Source organism: Piliocolobus tephrosceles, chromosome 6, assembly GCF_002776525.5.
Source record: "Piliocolobus tephrosceles isolate RC106 chromosome 6, ASM277652v3, whole genome shotgun sequence".
NCBI lineage: Eukaryota > Metazoa > Chordata > Mammalia > Primates > Cercopithecidae > Piliocolobus > Piliocolobus tephrosceles.
In genome coordinates, this window is record NC_045439.1 from 1859309 (window position 1) to 1879565 (window position 20257).

The window sequence follows — 20257 nt, forward strand, 5'->3', positions numbered from 1 at the left end:
CTAGGATGCAGCTTGTACCAAGGCCTCCGCTACAAGTTCAAAGGGCAGAGTATGGGTCAGGTGTGCAGTCAAAGAACCCCGAGGCGGAAGAGCAGGGTTTCCAGGAATGGACGGAGAAAGCCAGGAGGAGGCTGAGGAACAGAGTTAGTGGGAAAGTGAGGCAGAGACTGAGGGAGCCGCAGCAGAACAGAGCTCTATAGATGTACTAACCATCAGGCAGTCCTACCTCCTTTAGTAGAAGGATGGTGCGCTCAATGTCACTCAGACCAGGCGGGGAAAGGGCAGTGGCCAGCAGAGCTCTCGGCTCACCCATGTCGAGTAATTTCGCTTTCAAGATTGTGCTTCCTAATGGGCAACGCTGAAAAGAACCAAGCCTGAGATTAGAAATAATAATGTAACTAAATCAGTTAGCCGATTCACATAACCAGTACTTCAGAGGGAAAGAGGAGGAGAGAAGGAGAGGAGAGAAGAAAAAATGGAGAGGATTGAGGGAGAGAGAGGAGAGGGGAGAGAGGAGAAAGAACAGGAGAGGGAGACGGAAAAAGACAAAGATGGGGAGAGAAAGAAGGAAGCAAAAAGAGAAAGAAAAGAGGGGCTAAAAAGTGGGAGAGAAAGAAAGCAGGGATAGGGAAAGAAGAAAAAAGAGAAGGAGGACAAAAGAAGGGGAGAGACACAGAAAAGAAGAAGAAAAAAAGCTGATTCCACAATTACTCATTATAAAGGGACATAGAAAAAAGCAGCATTTAAAGACAATCCTATTATAGAGCCCACAGATACCAGAAAACATCCTCTCATTAAAACTGTGAAATGTGGGTAACGCCCTAGACAGTAGCCCGATGCGTAATCAATAGTGAGCCCGGATTGTGAGTGAGGGGGAATGTGGCAAGACAAGGATTTTTCTGGAACCAAAATTAGATGACACTAGAAATTATATTACTTAGACTGTTTGGCAAAACTATCAACTTTGACACTTTGGGAGGCCAAGGCGGGCGGGTGGGTCACGAGGTCAGGAGTTCGAGATCAGTCTGGCCAACATAGTGAAATCCCGTCTCTACTAAAACTACAAAAAATCAGCTGGGCGTGGTGCTGTGCGCACCTGTAATCCCAGCTACTTGGGAGGCTGAGGCAACAGTGCAAGACTCCGTCTCATTCATAAATAAATAAATAAATAAATAAATAACTTTGACAGTGACCAAAGTGAATTACCAACATCTCAGGAACAACATGATCAGGGATGGAGTTGTCCCAGAAATCCTTGTGTACCAGCCGGTAACAGTACCCTTTAGACACTCGTCCAGCACGGCCTTCAAAGGAAAGATGTGCAAACAGCGTTTGGCATTAATTACTTTAACATCAGCATGAAGATATATTTTTAAACAGTCATTAAATATTAATTAAGCAAAGCCTTAAGTGTCTTCTACTAGACCATGTCAGTAACACTTTTAGAATGTTAGTGTATTCTTACTAAGTTATTCTTATTTTAAATGTTATTCTAAATAAGAATGACTATCCTAAAAAGTCAGAATAAATTAGAACAAGACTAAATGCTGACTTCTACTCAGTGACCAATATTATCAAATCTAATGCATATTTCTGAAGAAGACAACCTTGGCCCAATATGCAACAGAAACCCAGTACACCCTTCTGGAAAACGCACAGTTCATAACAGAAAGTCACGAGGTTAGCGACAGGCCCTACGATGCCATCGAGGAGGCTGTCTCAACAGCTTGTGCTTCCAACGGCTTCTGCCACCCACCCATCCTCGCCCCACTGCAAAGCATCCTCCCAGCTGTCAGCCACACCACATTATGTGACCGAGTGAGGAACAAGCAGAAGGCTCAGAACCAAGGCTGGCCCACGGAGACCAGGACATAAACTGTTACTCTCTTGTGACTCTATCACCTATGAAGTAGCAACTCTTTTATCCTAACATGTAATAAAATTGTCCAAGGAGAGAGAGTGGAGGGAGGGGTAGGAGGGAGTCTTAAAATGCAGCTTTAAAAGAAATGAGGCAACCCAAAAACCATTCCTTCCCCACCTTCGGGGATCTGGATCCTGTCCCCTGCTGCCCTGTCTGCCTTCCCGGCATCCTCCTCACTGCCAGGAGACTGTGGAGAATCTGGGCTTCTTCCTCCACCACCACCCACCTTATGTGCAAATGACAGGATGATCTAAGAAAATCCCAAGACATCACAAAAACAAACACCCAAAAAAAGCCTTCCAAGAACTAATAAGTGAATTCAGCAAAGACGCAGGATACAAGATCAACACACAAAAATCAACCACATGTCCAGATACTAGTAATGAACATAGGGAAACCAAAATTGAAACACAATGTCATTTACAATCACTTTAAGTCAAATGAAATACTGAGGCATAAATTTAACACAGCACATACAGTATCTATACACTGAAAATTACACACTGTCAATGAAAGAAACCAAAGATGGCTAAACAGAGACACATATAGTACTCAGAGACTGAAGATTCAACATAGTCACTATGTCAATTTTCCACATATTCATCTATGGGTTTAACATAATTCCTATCAAAAGCATGAAACTTCTTTGGTATCTATAAACAAGCTTATTCTGAAATCTATCTGGCAAGACCAAAGACTTCGAATATTGAAAACCATTTTGAAAATGAAGAATAAAGTAGGAAGAATCACTCTGTTTGATATAACAACTTCCTCTACAGGAATCAAGGCAGTACAGTGCCGGCGGAGGGAAAGAGAAAGGGCAATGGGACAGAACCAGGAACCCAGAAACAGCAAGAGCAAGCACATGCAAGTGATTTTCTTTACAAAAATGCAAATGCAATTTATATTCTAAATACTTTTTATTTTCTGTATAGTATGATGCTTTGGTATTTTTAAAAACCTTTCTGGCTGGGGTGAGACTGCCCCTCCCAAGACTAGCCAATTCTTAGAGCAAAGGGCCCAGCCAGGAACATGTCTTTGGTATGTAAAACTAACCAACCACAGCCATACATCCTCCGTCCTCTGTATGGACTGTGCACCCAGGAGGCAATATTCTTCTGCCTTAATCACCTCAGGGCCAGATGCCAAAAACTAGGGATCACCACCCCTATTATCCAAAGTCCACTGAAATTATTCCAAATAGGTTACTAGAAAATGTGTTCTCTCATGGGTCATTCATAAAAAAATCTCCAGTGACAGAAGTGCTTGTTTCACTAGACAAGTTATAAAACAGTTAAATAAAGTATTACAGATACAATAGCATTAGAAAAAACTAACTAGATTGTCATAGTCAAAGGAATTACAGATTGAAGACAATCAAATCCACTTCAGTAAAAAACAGAAGGTAATCCCTTGTAAAGTAGTCACTAAAAGGCCTCTATGCACCTGATAATAGAATCTCATGTATCTTCTGCTACTAAACTCTAGTATGACTAAATGCCACAAGACTTTAATGCATTATACCAAAATATATTTTCACCAGGTAAAAAAAAAGCTTTTCATGGTCCACCAACTAAGGACAATCAAATACTTCACGATCTAAAACCCAGAGATCGACTCTTCTAAAAACATCATCAGAGAAAGACTGCCCTTGCCACCCACATTACAAAACTTTGGGATCTCAAAGCTTAAGTGCATAATCTCACAAATTAAAAGAGCCCCTCCAGACTTTTAAAAACTATACACCCATTAGAAACCTTAAGGTAAAGCTAACCAAAAAAGTTTCTCCCCAAAAGCAGATAACATCCCAGATGTGAACAGCTTTCCCAAGATCACAAATTAAGACTTCTCTATCATGAGACTCCAACCTCTTATTTTTCCCCTTGCTTCTGCCTCTATAAACAATAATGCATATAGTAACTTCCCTAAAAAAAGAGGTGCTTATATACACTCATGGGGTATACTTTTATTGGTAAAAGATTTTACAGCCAACCTTACACATGGACTATCTTATGCCTTAATAAACAAAAGACAAAGGGCAGATATAAAACATTTTAATAGTACCTTTGTTAATCCATAATCAGTCAGAAACAAACCACTGGTTCATCTCTCTTGACCTACATCATAGGTTAAAGAAAACATTGCCAAGAGGCCTTCACCCTTCTAGATAGACGTCATTTGTTAGGTCTCTTTTCCCATGGTTTAGAGTAAATAAGACAATAATTAAAAATGTATCACTCCTAATAGGCTCTAGAATAGATTCTACTACAAAGCCTATGATTACACAACAGACTTTATTAAATTCTCTCACTAAAGTTGTGCTAGGTAATAAAATTTCTCTAGATTACTTACTGGCTAGATTGGAAAAAAAAGTTGCTGACACTACTTATTATACATAGATAAACACATCAGGTATTATAAAGAATCAGTTAGGCCGGGCACGGTGGCTCATGCCTATAATCCCAGCACTTTGGGAGGCTGAGGCAGGTGGATCGCCTGAGGTCAAGAGTTCGAGACTAGCCTTGCCAACATAGTGAAACCCTATCTCTACTAAAAATACAAAAAATTAGCCGGGCATGGTGGCATGTGCCTGTAGTCCCAGCTACTCAGGAGGCTGAGGCAGGAGAGTCACTTGAACCCGGGAGTCAGAGATTGCAGTGAGCCAAGATCGCGCCATTGCACTCCAGCCTGGGCAACAAGAGCAAAACTCCATCTCAAAAAAAAAAAAAAAAAAGACTCAAGATAAAGATAAACGGACTGCTTGGTTAAAAGCAAGCCTCTTTATCTGACTCATTCTTTGATCTATTTGATTTTCATTGGTATGGTTCATGGAAACCCTGGCTAAAGAACATATTCCAAACTTTTGGTATTATCCTCCTAACAGTCATAATAGTAGTCTCCCTGGTACACTGTATTCTCTCAAAAGTTTTAAATGTTTACATATAGCCATCTACAAAATGTTGGCTGAGTGTGGTGGCTCGTAACTGTAATCCCAGCACTTTGGGAGGCTGAGGTAGGAGGATCACTTGAGTCCAGCCTGGGCAACATAGTGAGATCCAGCCTGGGCAACATAGTTAGAACTAGCCTGGGCAGCATAGTGAGATCCCTGTCTCCACAAAAAAATAAAAAATCAGCTGGGTGTGGTGGCACACACTTGTAGTCTCAGCCACTCGGGAGGCTGAGGTGGGAGGATTGCTTGAGCTTGGGAGGTTGAGGCTGCAGTGAGCCATGATCACGCCACTGTACTCCAGCCTGAGTGACAGAGCAAGACCTTGTCTCAAAAATGAATACATAAAAATGTCAATCTCTTCTTCACTTAAAACAACAAAAGCTCAAAAAAAGTGTCATCATGAAAAAACCATAGCCCATAAATAACATGTCAAGACTAAAAACCCAAAATGACAATAACTGAGAGTGACACTAAAGCCCTAAGTTTTGGTCACACTCTCACCTAACTCAAAATCTGACCAAAAGGAGAAAATTGTTAAACAAAATGATGAGAGACTATTGTTTTGGACTAAACTCATACACTAGGCTCCAACAGACCAGGCTAATCCAAAATAAAGTCACTCATACTAAATGCAAAATAATCAAACTAAAAATTTTAAAAGCAGATAGATGCTGGCCGGGCGCAGTGGCTCACATCTGTAATCCCAGCACTTTGGGAGGCCGAGGTGGACAGATCATGAGGTCAGGAGATCGAGACCATCCTGGCTAACACAGTGAAACCCCGTCTCTACTAAAAATACAAAAAATTAGCCAGGCATGGTGGCGGGCGCCTGAAGTCCCAGCTACTCGGGAGGCTGAGGCAGGAGAATGGCGTGAACCCGGGAGGCAGAGCTTGCAGTAAGCCAAGATCATGCCACTGCACTCCAGCCTGGCAACAGAGCAAGACTCCGTCTCAAAAAAAAAAAAAGAAAAGAAAAGAAAAAAGTTTAGCCTGAAGATGCCTCCTTACATATTTTAAGTTCAGTCTAAAAGTCTCTCTGCACATAGTAAACTATAACCTAACTACATATGCAAACAGACTATAACCCACTCTTATGCCAATCACCGGGTTTCAGCCAATCAAAGGCAACCAACTGCTCAAACCACATTCAAAGATGACCAATGCCCAGCTGTAGTCAGTCTGGCCATTTCTGTAACTCACTTCTGTTCTCTACACGTCACTTTCCTTTTCCTGTTCATAAATCTTCCTTGACCATGCAACAGTACCAGAGTCTCTCTAAACCTCTTCCAGTTCAGAGGCAGACCCATTGGCAAAATGTTCTTTAAAACTCTGTTAAGTTTAATTTGTCTAAAATGTTTTTCTTTTTTTTTTCAGAACAGCATCTCACTGTCACACAGGTTGGAGTGCAGTGGCGCAATCATGGCTCAACTGCATCAACCTCCCAGGGTCAATCCATCCTCCCACCTTACCCTACTGAGTAGCTGGGAGTATAGGCACATGCCATCATGGTTGGCTAATTTTTGTATTTTTTATAGAGATAGGGTTTTGCCACGTTGCCCAAGCTGATCTCAAACTCCTGGGCTCATGCAATCTGCCCGTCTTATCCTCCCAAAGTGCTGGGATTACAGGCATGAGCCACCGTGTCTGGCCAAAATTTTTCTTTTAACAGCGGTGCTGGCAAGAATATGGAAAAAATACATCTCACACATTGCTCATGGAATGTAAAATGACACAGCCACCATGGAAAGAATAGTGCCTTATAAAACTAAACATAGGCTGGGCATAGTGGCTCATGCCTGTAATCCTAGCACTTTGGGAGGCCAAGACAGGAGGATCATGAGGTCAAGAGTTAGAGACCAGCCTGGCCAACATGGTGAAACCCCGTCTCTACTAAAAATACAAAAATTAGCTGAGCATGGTGGGGCACGCCTGTAGTCCCAGCTACTAGGGAGGCTGAGGCAGGACAATTGCTTGAACCCGGAAGGTGAAGGTTGCAGTGAGCTGAGATCACGCCACTGCACTCCAGCCTGGCGACAGAGTGAGACTCCATCTCAAAACACAACAAAACAAAACAAAAGAAACTAAACATAGATTTACCACATGACCCAGTAATTACATTCTTGGGTTTTTATACCAGAGAAATGAAAACTTATGGCCACACAAAAACCCGTACATGAATATTCACAGCCGTTTTATTCACACGGCAAGAATTGGAAAAACCTCAAATGTCCTTAAACAGGTAAATGTTCAGTGGAATACTACTCAGTAATAAATAGGAATGAGCCACTGATACATGCATGCAGCTTGTATTGGCTTAGATGGCTCCTAAGAACACTATGGTAAGTCTTGGAAAAAGACAATTTCAAAAGGTCACATACTGTGTGATTCCATTTATCTAACATCCTGGAAATGACAAAGCTGCAGAGATGGGTCACCAGTTGGCAGGCAGAGTATCAGGGGCAGGTATGGCTGCAAGGGGGCAGCACAGGGCCACCCCTGCATAGCAGTGGGACAGGACAGTTCTGTGTTCTGATCACAGTAGTGGTTACACAAACTTACACACAGGATCAAACTGCAGAGAATCATACACACGGTACAAGGAAAACTGCAAAACAAGGTGTATGGTCTAACAGTGTTACACTATGTCAATTTCCTGGTTGACTGTACTTATACAAACGTCCCACTCCAGGAGAAGGTAAGAGAAGGATTCAAAGGATTCTATGTACTATTTTTGCAATATCCTGTAAAGGAAGAAATTTTATAATAAATATCTAATTATAGAAATTTTGAATATACAAAAAGGTAGACAAAACTACAATCCCAAGACTGACCCAAAGATAATCACTTTTAACATTTTTGTATATTTATTTCTAGTCATTTTTTGTTGAGGGTTTTTTGTTTTGAGACAGAGTCTTGCTCTGTTGCCCAGGCTGGAGTGCAGTGGCGTGATCTAGGCTCACTGCAACCTCCACCTCCCAGGTTCAAGCAATTCTCAGACCTCAGCCTCCCAAGTAGTTGGGATTACAGGTGCGTGCCACCACACTCAGCTAATTATTATATTTGTAATAGAGACAGTGTTTCACCATGCTGGCCGGACTGGTCTCAAACTCCTGATCTCAAATGATCCACCAGCCTCCGCCTCCCAAAGTGCTGGGATTACAGGTGCAAGCCACTGCACCCAGCTATTTCTAGTCATTTGTAAGCATAGTTTTTTGGGAAGTTTGAGGGGGAAGGAGGTTAAACCTAGTGAGGTGATTACAGTTTAATAGCCTTTTTTCTCTTAACTTTATAATAATACATAAGGTTTTTCCAAAGTGATGAGAACCTCTGTGACTTTTTTTTTTCTTTTTTTTTGAGACAGGGCTCTCACTCTGTCACCCAGGCTGGAGTACAGTGTGTGTGATCTTGGCTCACTTCAACCTCCACCTCCCAGGCTCAAGTGATCCTCCCACTTCACCCTCCCAAGTAGCTGGGACCACAGGTATGTGCCACCATGCCCAGCTAATTTTTTGTGTTTTTGGTAGACACAGAGTTTTGCCACGTTGTCCAGGCTGGTCTGGAACTCCTAAGCTCAGGCAATCTACCCACCTTGGCCTCCCAAAGTGCTGGGATTACAGGTGTGAGCCACCGCGCCTGGCCTCTGCAACCCTATTTTAACGGCTGCTTAGTCATTCTCTTAACCCCTCTGGGCAAGTCATTTCAGGAGAGGTGATACAACAAGAAGGTTAAGAATGTAGACCAAAGTCAGATTTCTGAGTTCAAACCTCATTCCCACCACTTCCTACTATAATCTTGAGCAAGCTACTATTTCCGTGCCTCTCAGCTGCTTCACTAAGAAATGGGAATCTTAATTAACATACTATGTATGTACTTACCTCACAGGGTTGTTAGGAAGATCAAATGAGTTAATAAACACTTAGAAGAATGTCTGGCATATGGTAAATATTAAATCAATGTTGCCTTTATTATTTGAGGGGTGTATTTAGTATTTTAGTATCCTTGAAATGGTCTTGTATCTACCCTTCTCAAAAAGTTCTCTAAAAATAAAAAAATAAGCCACTTCTCAGTCTGCACTGAGAATGCTGTTCTGTGAAATCTTTTCTTGCCACAGGTGATCTTAACAACCTGTCCCAGGTATGTCATGAATACACCTCCACTGCGGCCGAAGCATCCCAAGACCCCAAAAGTGACCTCACACCCTCATCTCTGCCCAGTGATACGTGTGGCTGATGCAGCAAATCCGGAGCTCTCTGTGGAACCACTTTAGGAAAACTAACCCCAGGAAGATCAAAGTGAAACACAAATCAGATGATCAAAAATTACTGAAGTGATCCACTTGGTTTCCATAGTTCTTTACCAATAATTTTTTAATTTCACTTTAGGAAAAAAAACAGTGTCAGGATGATAGGGTTTATCCAGTTTGTACAAAGACCTCATACATTAGAAGAGAGGAGAAGCATGGATTTAAATGGACACTCTGACAATATGAAAAGCCATTGCTAAATACTTAAAACTGGTTCCAAGAAAGGAAATATTTGAATAAAAAGTGCAAAAAATGAATTTTTTAGAAAAGCATCTGAATGGCCGGGCACGGTGGCTCACCCCTGTAATCCCAGCACTTTGGGAGGCAGAGGCGGGCGGATCACGAGGTCAGTAAATCAAGACCATCCTGGCTAACACGGTGAAACCCTGTCTCTACTAAAAGAATACAAAAAATTAGCCGGGCATGGTCGCAGGTGCCTGTAGTCCCAGCTACTCGGGAGGCTGAGGCAGGAGAATGGCGAGAACCAGGAGTCAGAGCTTGCAGTAAGTCGAGATCGCGCCACTGCACTCCAGCCTGGGCGACAGAGCGAGACTCCATCTCAGGGGGGGAAAAAAAAAACCACCTGAATGTGCCGCTGTGTCACCACTGACTCATTACTGTGCTTTAACACAAATGTCTTACCTTTTCTCTGATTGCAGCTGGTTTTAGAGGCCCAACTCAATCGCAGACTCTGATAATTTGTATCTTCATCACAGACCAAAGTTCTAGTCAAACAAAAATCTATAACTGCCATTTAAAAAGAAAAGAACTATAAACACCATGCTAATAAGAGATCATTGCATAATAAATCACAATGCATAGTGATAAAACCAATTGAAACATGCAACCTTAAGAATTAGTGAACAGGCAGAAATATTTGCCACGCACTGACCACTCCTTCTGCCCAGGACGGGGAGTTGGTGGTCACATCCTTTCTTGCTGAGTACTTGCTGAGTCTCTGGGTGTAAAGACCCAACGTGTCATAAGAAGGCCTACCTGGACTGCACTCGAAAGAGTAACGTTCTCCAAAAGAGCATCATTACAACAGCAGTACAGAAGAGCAGCTGATGCAAGGGACTGCCAGAATTCAAATCCCACATCTGTGTGTGCCTGTGGGTGGATCTGGGTGTCTGGGTATGTGTATGTCTGTCTGGATGGGTGTGTGTGTCTTTGCATCTGTACACGTCGGTGTGCCTGGCTGGATAAGCTGCCGAGTGTCTCTGCGCTTTAGTATCCTCATCCGTGGCCCTGCCTCCTCCCCTCCACTCCACCTTTCCCCCTCACACAGCCAAAGCACTGGGGATCTCCCATCAGCAACACTCACTCCCCTGGGCCACCCCTTCACTTACTGCTCCATTTCCTCTGCTCCCCTACAGCAAAACACCTGTGGAGTGTTGTCTGCCGCCACCGGTTCTTGATTCATTTCTTCCCATTCTTTCTTGAGCCCATTCCAAGCAGACGCTTGCTTCTACCAAAGCTGCTCTTGTCAAGGTCACTGACAACAGCCCGGGTGGGAGGTTCTCCTTGGTCTGCCATGAGCATCTGATGCACTCCTCCACTCCATCCCCTCAAGACCCTTTCCTACTGGGTGTCTAGGACCCTGTGCTCACTGGCTTTCTTCCCACTGCTCTGGAGGCCCCTCTGCTCTTATTGCCCACCTTTAAACACTGGGACCACCCTCCCTCTGTGCACTCCCAGAAGACTTTGGCCAGGTTCCTGCCTTCCAACACCAGTCACCGGCTGACGCCCCCGCCAGCTGCTCCCTGGCCCTGGTCTCCAAGCTCACACAGCCGGCTGCTTCCACGACACCTCCACCTGAACATCTAGCACACGTCTCAGCCCAAATCTCAGCTCCTCACCTACCCCACCCTGCTCCTTCCACAGCCTTCACCATCTCACAGGAGCCTCCATCCTTCCAGTCTCTCAGGCCACACGTCTAGAGGGCCGACCAAACGTGTCTCTCACAATTTCTCCATCAGACACCTCAGCACATCCTCACCAGCTCTGCCTTCAGAATCTCCCTGGGATCTGCCCGTACCTCCTGTCCCCTATCGCTACTGTCCTATTCTAAACACCACCGATTCTCGCCTAGATTCTTGTGACACCCTCCTAACTCTCTTCCTTTTATCTCCTTTGCCTCATTCTAGTCTATTCCCAGAGAAATCCTGTTAAGTGAACTTCAGGTTATATCATTCCTGTTATCAAAACTCACCAAGGATTCTCCATCTTGCCCAGCACAGCAAAGGATGCACCAGGCCCTACGGGCCCTGCTACCCCCAGGCCTCTCTTCAGGCTCCTTTCCCCTTTGTTCACACTGGTCCAGCTGCCCTGGCCTCCTTGCTTGATGGTGCTGTTTCACAACCATCAAGCACACTCTTGCTTTCTCCTACTCTAAACACTCTTTGGCCAGGTATGGACCTGACTCCCTCCCTAACCTCCTTCAACATGTGACTTGTCACATTCCCTGGTCACTCCAGCTACAATCTCAATGGTGCTTCCCTAACACTCCCTACCCAATAACTCCCTCTTTTTTCTTCATATACTCACCATCAAGTAACTTACTACATATCTGTATTTATCTACCCACCCCTGAAAGTGTCACGAGAACAGAGGCTTTTGTCTATTTTGCTTACTGCTATTTCCCCGGTACAGAGACAAAACACCCGCTCATTATCATCTGCCCTGGTTTACCCATTCCAGCCACACTGGCCGTGTGCTGCTCCTCAAACCCGTTCCCCACACCCCAGCCACCTTTCCACATGGCTCGCTCCTCATTTAATTCAGGCCTCTATTAAAATGTCACTTCCTCAAAGATGTAATTCCACATCATCCTATCTGAAAGATCATTTTTTCCCAGTAACTGTAACCCCTTCCCCTGATTTATTTTCCTACACAACATTGACCTGTACCTGAAATTATAAAGACCTTTTTACCTGCTAAGTGTCCCTCTCTCTCCCACCAGAACGCAGCAGCCATGAGGACTGGACTTTGTCTTATTCACCACTGTACTGCCAGCATTGAAAACAGTGCCTGGCACATGTGTTAGGTTCTCAAATATAAATGAATGAATTTAGAAAACTCATTGATGAAGCAATCTCACAAAGTAATCAGACACAGATACAGAAAATGGGATGACAAAGCGGGCTGCTCCAGAGTTGACAGGGTGTCCTGCCAAGCAACCTTCAGAACTGAGATGGCCTAAGTTCCTCCCCACATCTGCCTCCCTCCAGTCACAGAACTCCACCTGGCAGCCCCAAAGTTGTTTCCCACAAGGCCCAGTGGGAACACCCCAAACACTTCCTACTAGCCAGCCTGCCCTAAAGCATGAAATGCTGCACTCAGAGGAGGAGGTGGTGAACTGAGAGTATGGGAGAAACTACGTAAACCTACTTTTCTCAATTCCATCTTCCAAAACGGGGAGAGATGGGGAGGAAGAGAAGAACAATTCCTGAGTGAGGTGAATAAGCCAATAAATATGGCACTACAGCTAATGCCGGGAGGTAAACAGGTAAGTATCTTACCATATTTAACATCTGGAACTGTGACAGAACTCTCTGCAATATTGGTGGACAGAATAATCTGTTAAACATCAAAGAAAAAAGCTGACATTCCTACTATATTCTGGACATCATTAGGCAAAGTTTACGAAAATGCAAAAATTATTTTAAAGCTTCTGAATGTAAATGCTGAACTCAGATTTCAAAATTAGCCATTTTTCTATCTTATACACATCACAATTGATCAAGAAGCCCCTGGTGAATGGAAAACCAGCCCCATATAACACAGCAAGGGCTTAGCTACAGGCAAAGGGAGCTGTTCCTGACTTCTGGGGTGGTAGCTTTGGTGAGGTGGAGAGGGGTCCTGGAATTGCCCAGGGGTACAACCAGGTTTCTAGAAGAAGGGCTGTAGCTTGTAGTTGCCCTAGAATACCACTCAAGGCTGCTCCTAGGGATTCCAAAGCAATCCAGGGGGCGAGGTTGCCAGCTCAGGCCCCCTGATCACCTCAAGCAGCTCTAGAAGGGTCTAGTTAAAACAACTCCATCATTCACACATAATCTGAGATAAAGAAATCCTCCTGAAGCAGGACCTAGAATATGGCTTCTAACCAGTCACCAGAATGGTTTCAGGGACACCAGAACAGTCCCAAAGTTAGAGAAATGCTAAAGAAGAATTAAAAGGCATCAGAATTCCTGAATTGAGAAAATAAAAAATCTTAGCTTTTTAGCAAACTGATTTACAAAATAAAACACAAAACTAAACAACATACCTGGCTCGTCAGGCAAATACTTGTTTAAGTGACTAACCACTAACAGAACACACTGCTGAAATGTGAATTTTCTTTTTTTTTTTTTTTTTTTTTGAGACAGAGTCTTGTTCTGTCCCCCAGGCTGGAGTGCACTTGTGTGATCTCGGCTCACTGCAGCCTCCACCAGCCAGGCACAAGCCTCCTACCTCAGCCTCCCAAGTAGCTGGGACCACAGGTGTGTGCAACTGCACTCAGGTAATTTTTATATTTTTTGTAGAGATGGGGTTTCGCCATGCTACCAGGCTGGTCTCAAACTCCTTAGCTCAAACGATTCACCCGCCTCAGCCTCCCACAGTGCTGGAAACACCAGCATGAGCCACGACACCCAGAAAATATTTTTCATGAGTAGAGTCTCTAAGGAAAATTTACCTAAAGTGCTTAGAACTTGTCTTTCCAGTTTTCCTACCTTTCTGTACCCAGGGACTGGACTTAAAAATACATTATTCTGTTCTTCTAAAGCCACACTTGAATGGAGTGGATAGACCTGCAACCTAAGAAATTACTAAAATAAAATCTCCATAAAGAATAGATATACATGAGATACAAAAATAAATACTGAGATAATTAAAATTATTTAAGGCAGAAACAACGCAAGAGTTTAGAAGAATACAGCTGTATCATTTTCAACATACCTTTTATGAACCAGGTTTGTGAGAAGTTCATGCATATAGTTTATTTCACCCAGACCTAGGGAAGAAAAAAGTGGAGGAGAGAAATAAACATCTTTGTATTTACTGCTAGAAACCAACTTTTAAATTAAAATGGCATATCTTTCAAAGAAGGCCCTACCAATTCATTTGACTTTTTTATCCTCTTTGCCTAAATATACCAGAAACACAAGTAAAAGCACACAGTGACACTGATTAGTAGTATCTCAAAAATATAGGGAAAAACCATATTCTTCCAGTTTTCCTTACACAGCAGTGACTCCCTGTGGGTGTTAGCTATATGAGTAATTTTTGCATTTCTTTTTTACCCCCAGATTTTCTAAATTTTCTATAATGAGCATGCAAAATCTTTACAATCAAAAAAATAACATTTGTAAAGTTTTGGTCATGAGGATGTGCTAAACCATTTCCATCAGGCCTCTGTCCTGTTTGCTGAAAGCTAAGCTAGCATGTACTTTTGCCCCACCCTGATTTTCAAATCTGAGTCTGTTATGGGTTGAACTGTGTCCCCTAAAAAGATGTACTGAAGTCCCAACTCCAGTAATCTGGAATGTGGTGTTATTTGGAAACAGAGTCATTACAGATGTAATTAGTTAAGATGAAGTTATACTGGAATGTGTTGGGCCGTGGTGTCCATACAAGGGAAGAGGCACAGAAAAACAGAGAATGCCATGTGACGACAGACACAGGAGTGATGCAGCCACAGGTCAAGGAGCACTGGGGACTGATGACCACTACCAGGAGCTGGAAAGAGGAAGAGGCTCAGAAAGAGCATGGCCCTGCTGACAACTCGACTGTGAACGTCTAGCCTCCGAAACATGGAGAGAATATATGGCTGTTCTTTTAAGCCATTTAGTTTGTGGCACTTTGCTACAGCAGCCCTGGAAAACTATCAGAGAACTGTTCACAAAAGATCAATTAATGCAAAAACATCTATCAAACTTGAATTCACATGAATATATTAAAAAGATAGCAACCCTAAATGTAAAATATCACTTATAAGTATTTCCTTCAGGCAATGTTTAGCAGGTAAAAAGTATTTATCAGCCAGGAGCAGTGGCTCACGCCTGCAATCTCAATACTTTGGGAGGCTGAGGCAGATGGATCACTTCATGGAGACCACTAGAGCCTAGCAGCTCGAGACTAGCCTGGGCAACCTAGTTAAACCCTATCTCTACAAAAAGATACCAAAAAAAAAAAATTTGGTCAGGCATAGGGGTACACGCCTGTAGTCCCAACTACTTGGGAGATGGAAATATCACTTCAGCCCAGGAGGCAGAGGCTGCAGTGAGTCAGGGTCACACCACTGTACTCCAGCCTGGGCAACACAGCAAGACCCTTTCTAAAAAAATAAATGAAATAAAAATAAAAAGTACTTATCTCATGTTAGGTATTCTTAAGCTAGTATCAACATGGCTCCACTTTGGTGATGTTTTTCCCCTTAATACAATATTATGCACACAGCAGTCATTTGATAAATATTCTCCAACGCAAATGCAACACCACCCCACTGTCAGCTAATGGTTCTCTGCATGTAAACAAATCCTTATCACCTAAGCAAAACATGACAAAAGTTTGAAACTCATTATGTTGCATTTCAAAATTAAATAAGCTATTTTCATTGCATGTTTTTCATTCTCCATTATTGTAAGAACAAATCCGTTTATGCTCTATATATTACCTTACAACAGAAAATATTTGAATTATTGTCATGTTTCATCAAGCTATACCACCTAAATTAAAAAATCAAGTAATTTTGAAAAAGTATAATTTAACATAAATTCATCTTTTCAGAAAGGTATTTTAAAAGCCTGTTTTCTGAAACACTGAGAAGGGAACTCAAGGATTACCCTGATGATTCTCATGGTATTACAATAACAGTATGTTTTACTACTACTAAATAAGCTTTCAATGCAAACTAATGACAGTTACCTCACATTTATAACCATATATGTAAAATGCAAATTTAACAAAGCCAAATATTTTACTGGAAATTTTGAAGGTGGCAAGACTGCCTTCAAAAAGTTGAACTCTAGACAAGCATGGTGGTGTGCATCTGTAATCCCAGCTACTTGGGAGGCTTGGGTAGGAGAATCGATTGAACCCAGGAGGCAGAGGTTGCAGTGAGCCGAGACTGTGCCACCGTACTCCTGCCTGGGCAACAGAGTGAGACTCTGTCTCAAAAAAAAAAAAAATTGAACTCTTAATAATTTATTAATAAGAAATCTTTTTAGAAATACAAGGGTTGGCCGGGCACAGTGGCTCACGTCTGTAAACCCAGCACTTTGGGAGGCCACAGAGGGCAGATCACGAGGTCAAGAGATCGAGACCAGACTGGCCAACATGATGAAACCTCATCTCTACTAAAAATACAAAAATTACCCGGGCATGGTGGTGTACACCTGTAGTCCCAGCTACTTGGGAAGCTGAGGCAGGAGAATCACTGGAACTGAGGAGGAGGAGCTTGCAGTGAGCCAAGATCGCGCCACTGCACTCCAGCCTGGCAACAGAGCAAGACTCCATCTAAAAAAAGGAAAAGGAAAGGAAAGGAAAAAAAAAAAAAAAAAAGAAATACAAAGATTATAATAAAAAGCCAAACTGAAAGTTACATTTATTCACATACTCAAAATGTAAAAAGAACAAAGTCCTATGGAGAATACCATCTTTCATAATCTCTGTTAGGCACAAACTTAGCCTCTCTCCAGAGTATTATGATTCCAAGTCACAAAATTATGACGTTCTTACCTGGCAAAAACACCAACACACTGCTTCGCTCCAACACAAACTGGGCACCCGAGCAGGCCTTGTTCCTGTTAAAAATGTGATGTGCACAAATATCAATGAAGGCTAATAACAGCTATTGCTTCTCTACAATCCTAATATTACAGGCTTTTAATCCTGAAAGGCTCTTACAGGTCATCCAATGTAATGTTCTTTATTGTACATAAGAAAACACAGAAGCCCAAAGAGATGAGAAAACATCCAAGACCCCACGGTCATTCAGGGGACCTTAAGCTTTTGGACTCCCAATACTTTCTCCTATCAAAACTTACAATCTGCAGAAGTTTTCCTTGACATTTAGTTATTATAATCCAGAACTTCAAAGTAAAAAACATTTAAAATAACTACAAGCAAAATTTAAACTTTCAGGAGTCCAAACTACTATTGGAAAGGATTTGTACAGACCAAAATCTCAAATCATCTACTCGCCTCCCTGCTACTGTCAATAAATTTACTTTTGTGTGAATTTAGAACTTTCATTCCTCCATAAACCTGTGAGCCCTTCCTACATGCCAAGCCCTCCTCTGTGTAGTCAGGATACAGCATAACAAGACAGACAAGCTCCCTGCTCTTTGGAGCTTACATCCTAACTGGAGAGACAGACAAGAAACAAGAAAACAGGCAAGACACCTTCAGTTTAGCAATAAGACAAAAAGAAACACCTGGGGAAACACAATAAGCAGTGTTAAGGGAAGGCATACGTATGGAGTGCTCTCAGAAGGGCTGGCTGGGAAGGGCCTCTCTGGGGAAGTAACAGGAGCTGAGGAGGGAGCCATGGAAAAGCCATGCAATGGCAATCCAGGCAATGCCTGGGAAGTGTCACTACAAAGGAGAAAGGGGTGTGAGGGGTAAACCAGTCACTGCAGCACAGGCGGCTCAGCGTCCATGGTCACTGCTCCTGCTGCTCATCCATCTCTCCCTGTGAGTGTGAGCCACATGTATGACTTCAGGCAGCAGCCACCACCATAAAAACACAGGCCTGGTTTATAGATGGGCCTGCATGGGATGCTGGCAACAGCCGAGGTGAACATCTGCTGCATCACAGCCCTACCCAGAGGAGAGGCTCACACACAGTGAGTGAGGAAGGGAGCTCCTCCCAGTGAGCAGAGGTCAGGCAGTCCATCCAGTGGTACCACTTCGGGTGGAAGGAGACATGGCCATGAGGTTGGGTTCACCCCAATCAACAAGCAGAGGCTAATAGCTTGGTCGGCTGGGCAGGGATGTGGAAATGACAAGACTGATAATAAGGAGATCTGATGGAGAGGTACCAAGAAATGCCCACAAGGCAGCCACAGTGGAGGAGGCTTTCAGTCACCAGACAGGCCAGAGGCCCTGCCTGTGGATGTGACCCAGCCTCCTTCTCCAGTCCCCCCAGGGTTAGACAATGCACAGAGTGGATGGGTAGCAGGGATGAAGGCTTACACACAAACTCAACACCACACACCTTCCTGAGATGAGACTCATCTGGCTGCTACCATCACTGGATGCCAACCACACAACAGCAACGGCCAGTGCCAAGTCCCAAATATGGCACCATTCCCTGGGGCACCAGTCCAGCCAGCTGAAGACAGGTTGATTCCATCATGAAGGAGATACTGATTTACCCTCATGGAAATAGACACAGATCCTATTCTGGATTCAGATCTGCCTTCTCTGCACCTAAAGTTTCTGTCGTACCCCCATCCATGGACCTAAAGATGCCTTTCTCGCTTCCATTATTTCCTGCACAGCATGGCCTCCTGCCAAGGAACTCAGTTTAGTGGTCAATGGACTCACGAAATTCAATGGCATTACCATGCATCCAAAAGCAACTGGCTTAAAAGAAAGATGAAATGCCTATTAAAGGCTCAGTTATTGTGCCAGTCCTACAGGAAGTCATAAAAGCCATAACGAAATTCAAAGACAAGGTGAAATCTTGAAAGTAGCAAAAGAAAAATGACATGCCACACACAAAGAAAACCCCAATAAGATTAACAGCTGAATTCTCAGCAGAAACAATGGAAGCCAGAAAGCAGTGGGATGACATATTCAAAGTGCTCAAAGAAAAAATTGTCAATCAAGATTCCTATATTCAGTGAAACTCTCAATAATGAAGACTAAATAAAGACTGTCCCTTAGCCAGACGCAGTGGCTCATGCCTGTAATCCCAGCACTTTGGGAGGCCAAGGCAGGTGGATCACCTGAGGTCCGGAGTTCAAGACCAGCCTGACCAACAAGGAGAAACCCCATCTCTACTAAAAATACAAAATTAGCCAGGCATGGTAGCACATGCCTGTAATCCCAGCTACTCAGGAGGCTGAGGCAAGAGAATCGCTTGAACCTGGGAGTGAGCTGAGCTGGGAGTTGCGGTGAGCTGAGATCGCACCATTGCACTCCAGCCTGGGCATAAAGAGCGAAACTCCGTCTCAAAAAAAAAAAAAAGACTGTCCCAGATAAAAAAAAAAAAATGAGATTATTTTTTGGCAGCAGACCCACCTTACTAGAAATACTAAAGGAAGTTTTTTGTGCTGAAAACAGCTGACCCAGAGAGTATTTCAAATCCACATAAACAAAGAAAGAGAACTGGTAAAGGTAATTAGGTAATGACAAAAGATACTGTAAATACATATTTTGCCTCCTTCCTTCTCCTTAGGTGATTTTAAAAGTAACCGGATACAAAAATTAGCAGGGCATGGTGGCAAGCACCTGTAGTCCCAGCTACTCACGAGGCTGAGGTGGGAGGATCAATTGAGCCCAGGGGGTCAAGGCTGCTGTGAGCCATGATCACTCCATGTACCCAGCCTGCTCAACACGGTGAGAACTTGCCTAAAAAAAAAAAAAAAAAAAAAAAGTAAAATGCTACACTGCAAAATACGTATTAAATGCAAAAGAAAGCAGTAAAAGAGAAACAGAGGAACAAAAAGAATATAAGACACACAGAAAGCAAAAAGCAAAATGGCCAACATAAATTCAACTATATTAGTGACAAAATTAAATGTAAATGGATTAAACAACCCAATCAAAAGGCAGAGATTGTTAGATTAATTTAAAAATAAGGGCCAGGCACGGTGTCATACCTGTAATCCCAGAACTTTGGGAGGCTGAGGTGGGCGGATCAGGAGGTCAAGAGATCAAGACCATTCTGACCAACATGGTGAAACCCATCTCTACTAAAAATACAAAACTTAGCTGAGCATGGTGGCACATGCCTGTAGTCCCAGCTACTCGGGAGGCTGAGGCAGGAGAATCACTTGAACCCAGGAGGCGGAGGCTGCGGTGGGCCGAGATCACACCACTGCAACTCCAGCCTGGTGACAGAGCAAGACTCTATCTCAAATATATATATATA

The 20257-nt window shown here is 43.2% G+C and overlaps 1 protein-coding gene across 1 annotated transcript in view; it reads right to left on the reverse strand.

The window, feature by feature from the left end:
* The window catches only part of TDRD9 (tudor domain containing 9), a 109349-nt gene that overhangs the window by 47441 nt on the left and 41651 nt on the right, over nt 1–20257 (reverse strand). The window contains exons 8-14 of the mRNA XM_023205356.2: nt 16894–16958; nt 14113–14167; nt 13887–13971; nt 12696–12753; nt 9817–9921; nt 1207–1304; nt 227–358 (exon numbers count right to left, since the gene is read on the reverse strand). Of these exons, the coding sequence (XP_023061124.1) occupies nt 227–358; nt 1207–1304; nt 9817–9921; nt 12696–12753; nt 13887–13971; nt 14113–14167; nt 16894–16958 (598 nt within the window). The remainder of the gene's footprint in view (nt 1–226; nt 359–1206; nt 1305–9816; nt 9922–12695; nt 12754–13886; nt 13972–14112; nt 14168–16893; nt 16959–20257) is intronic.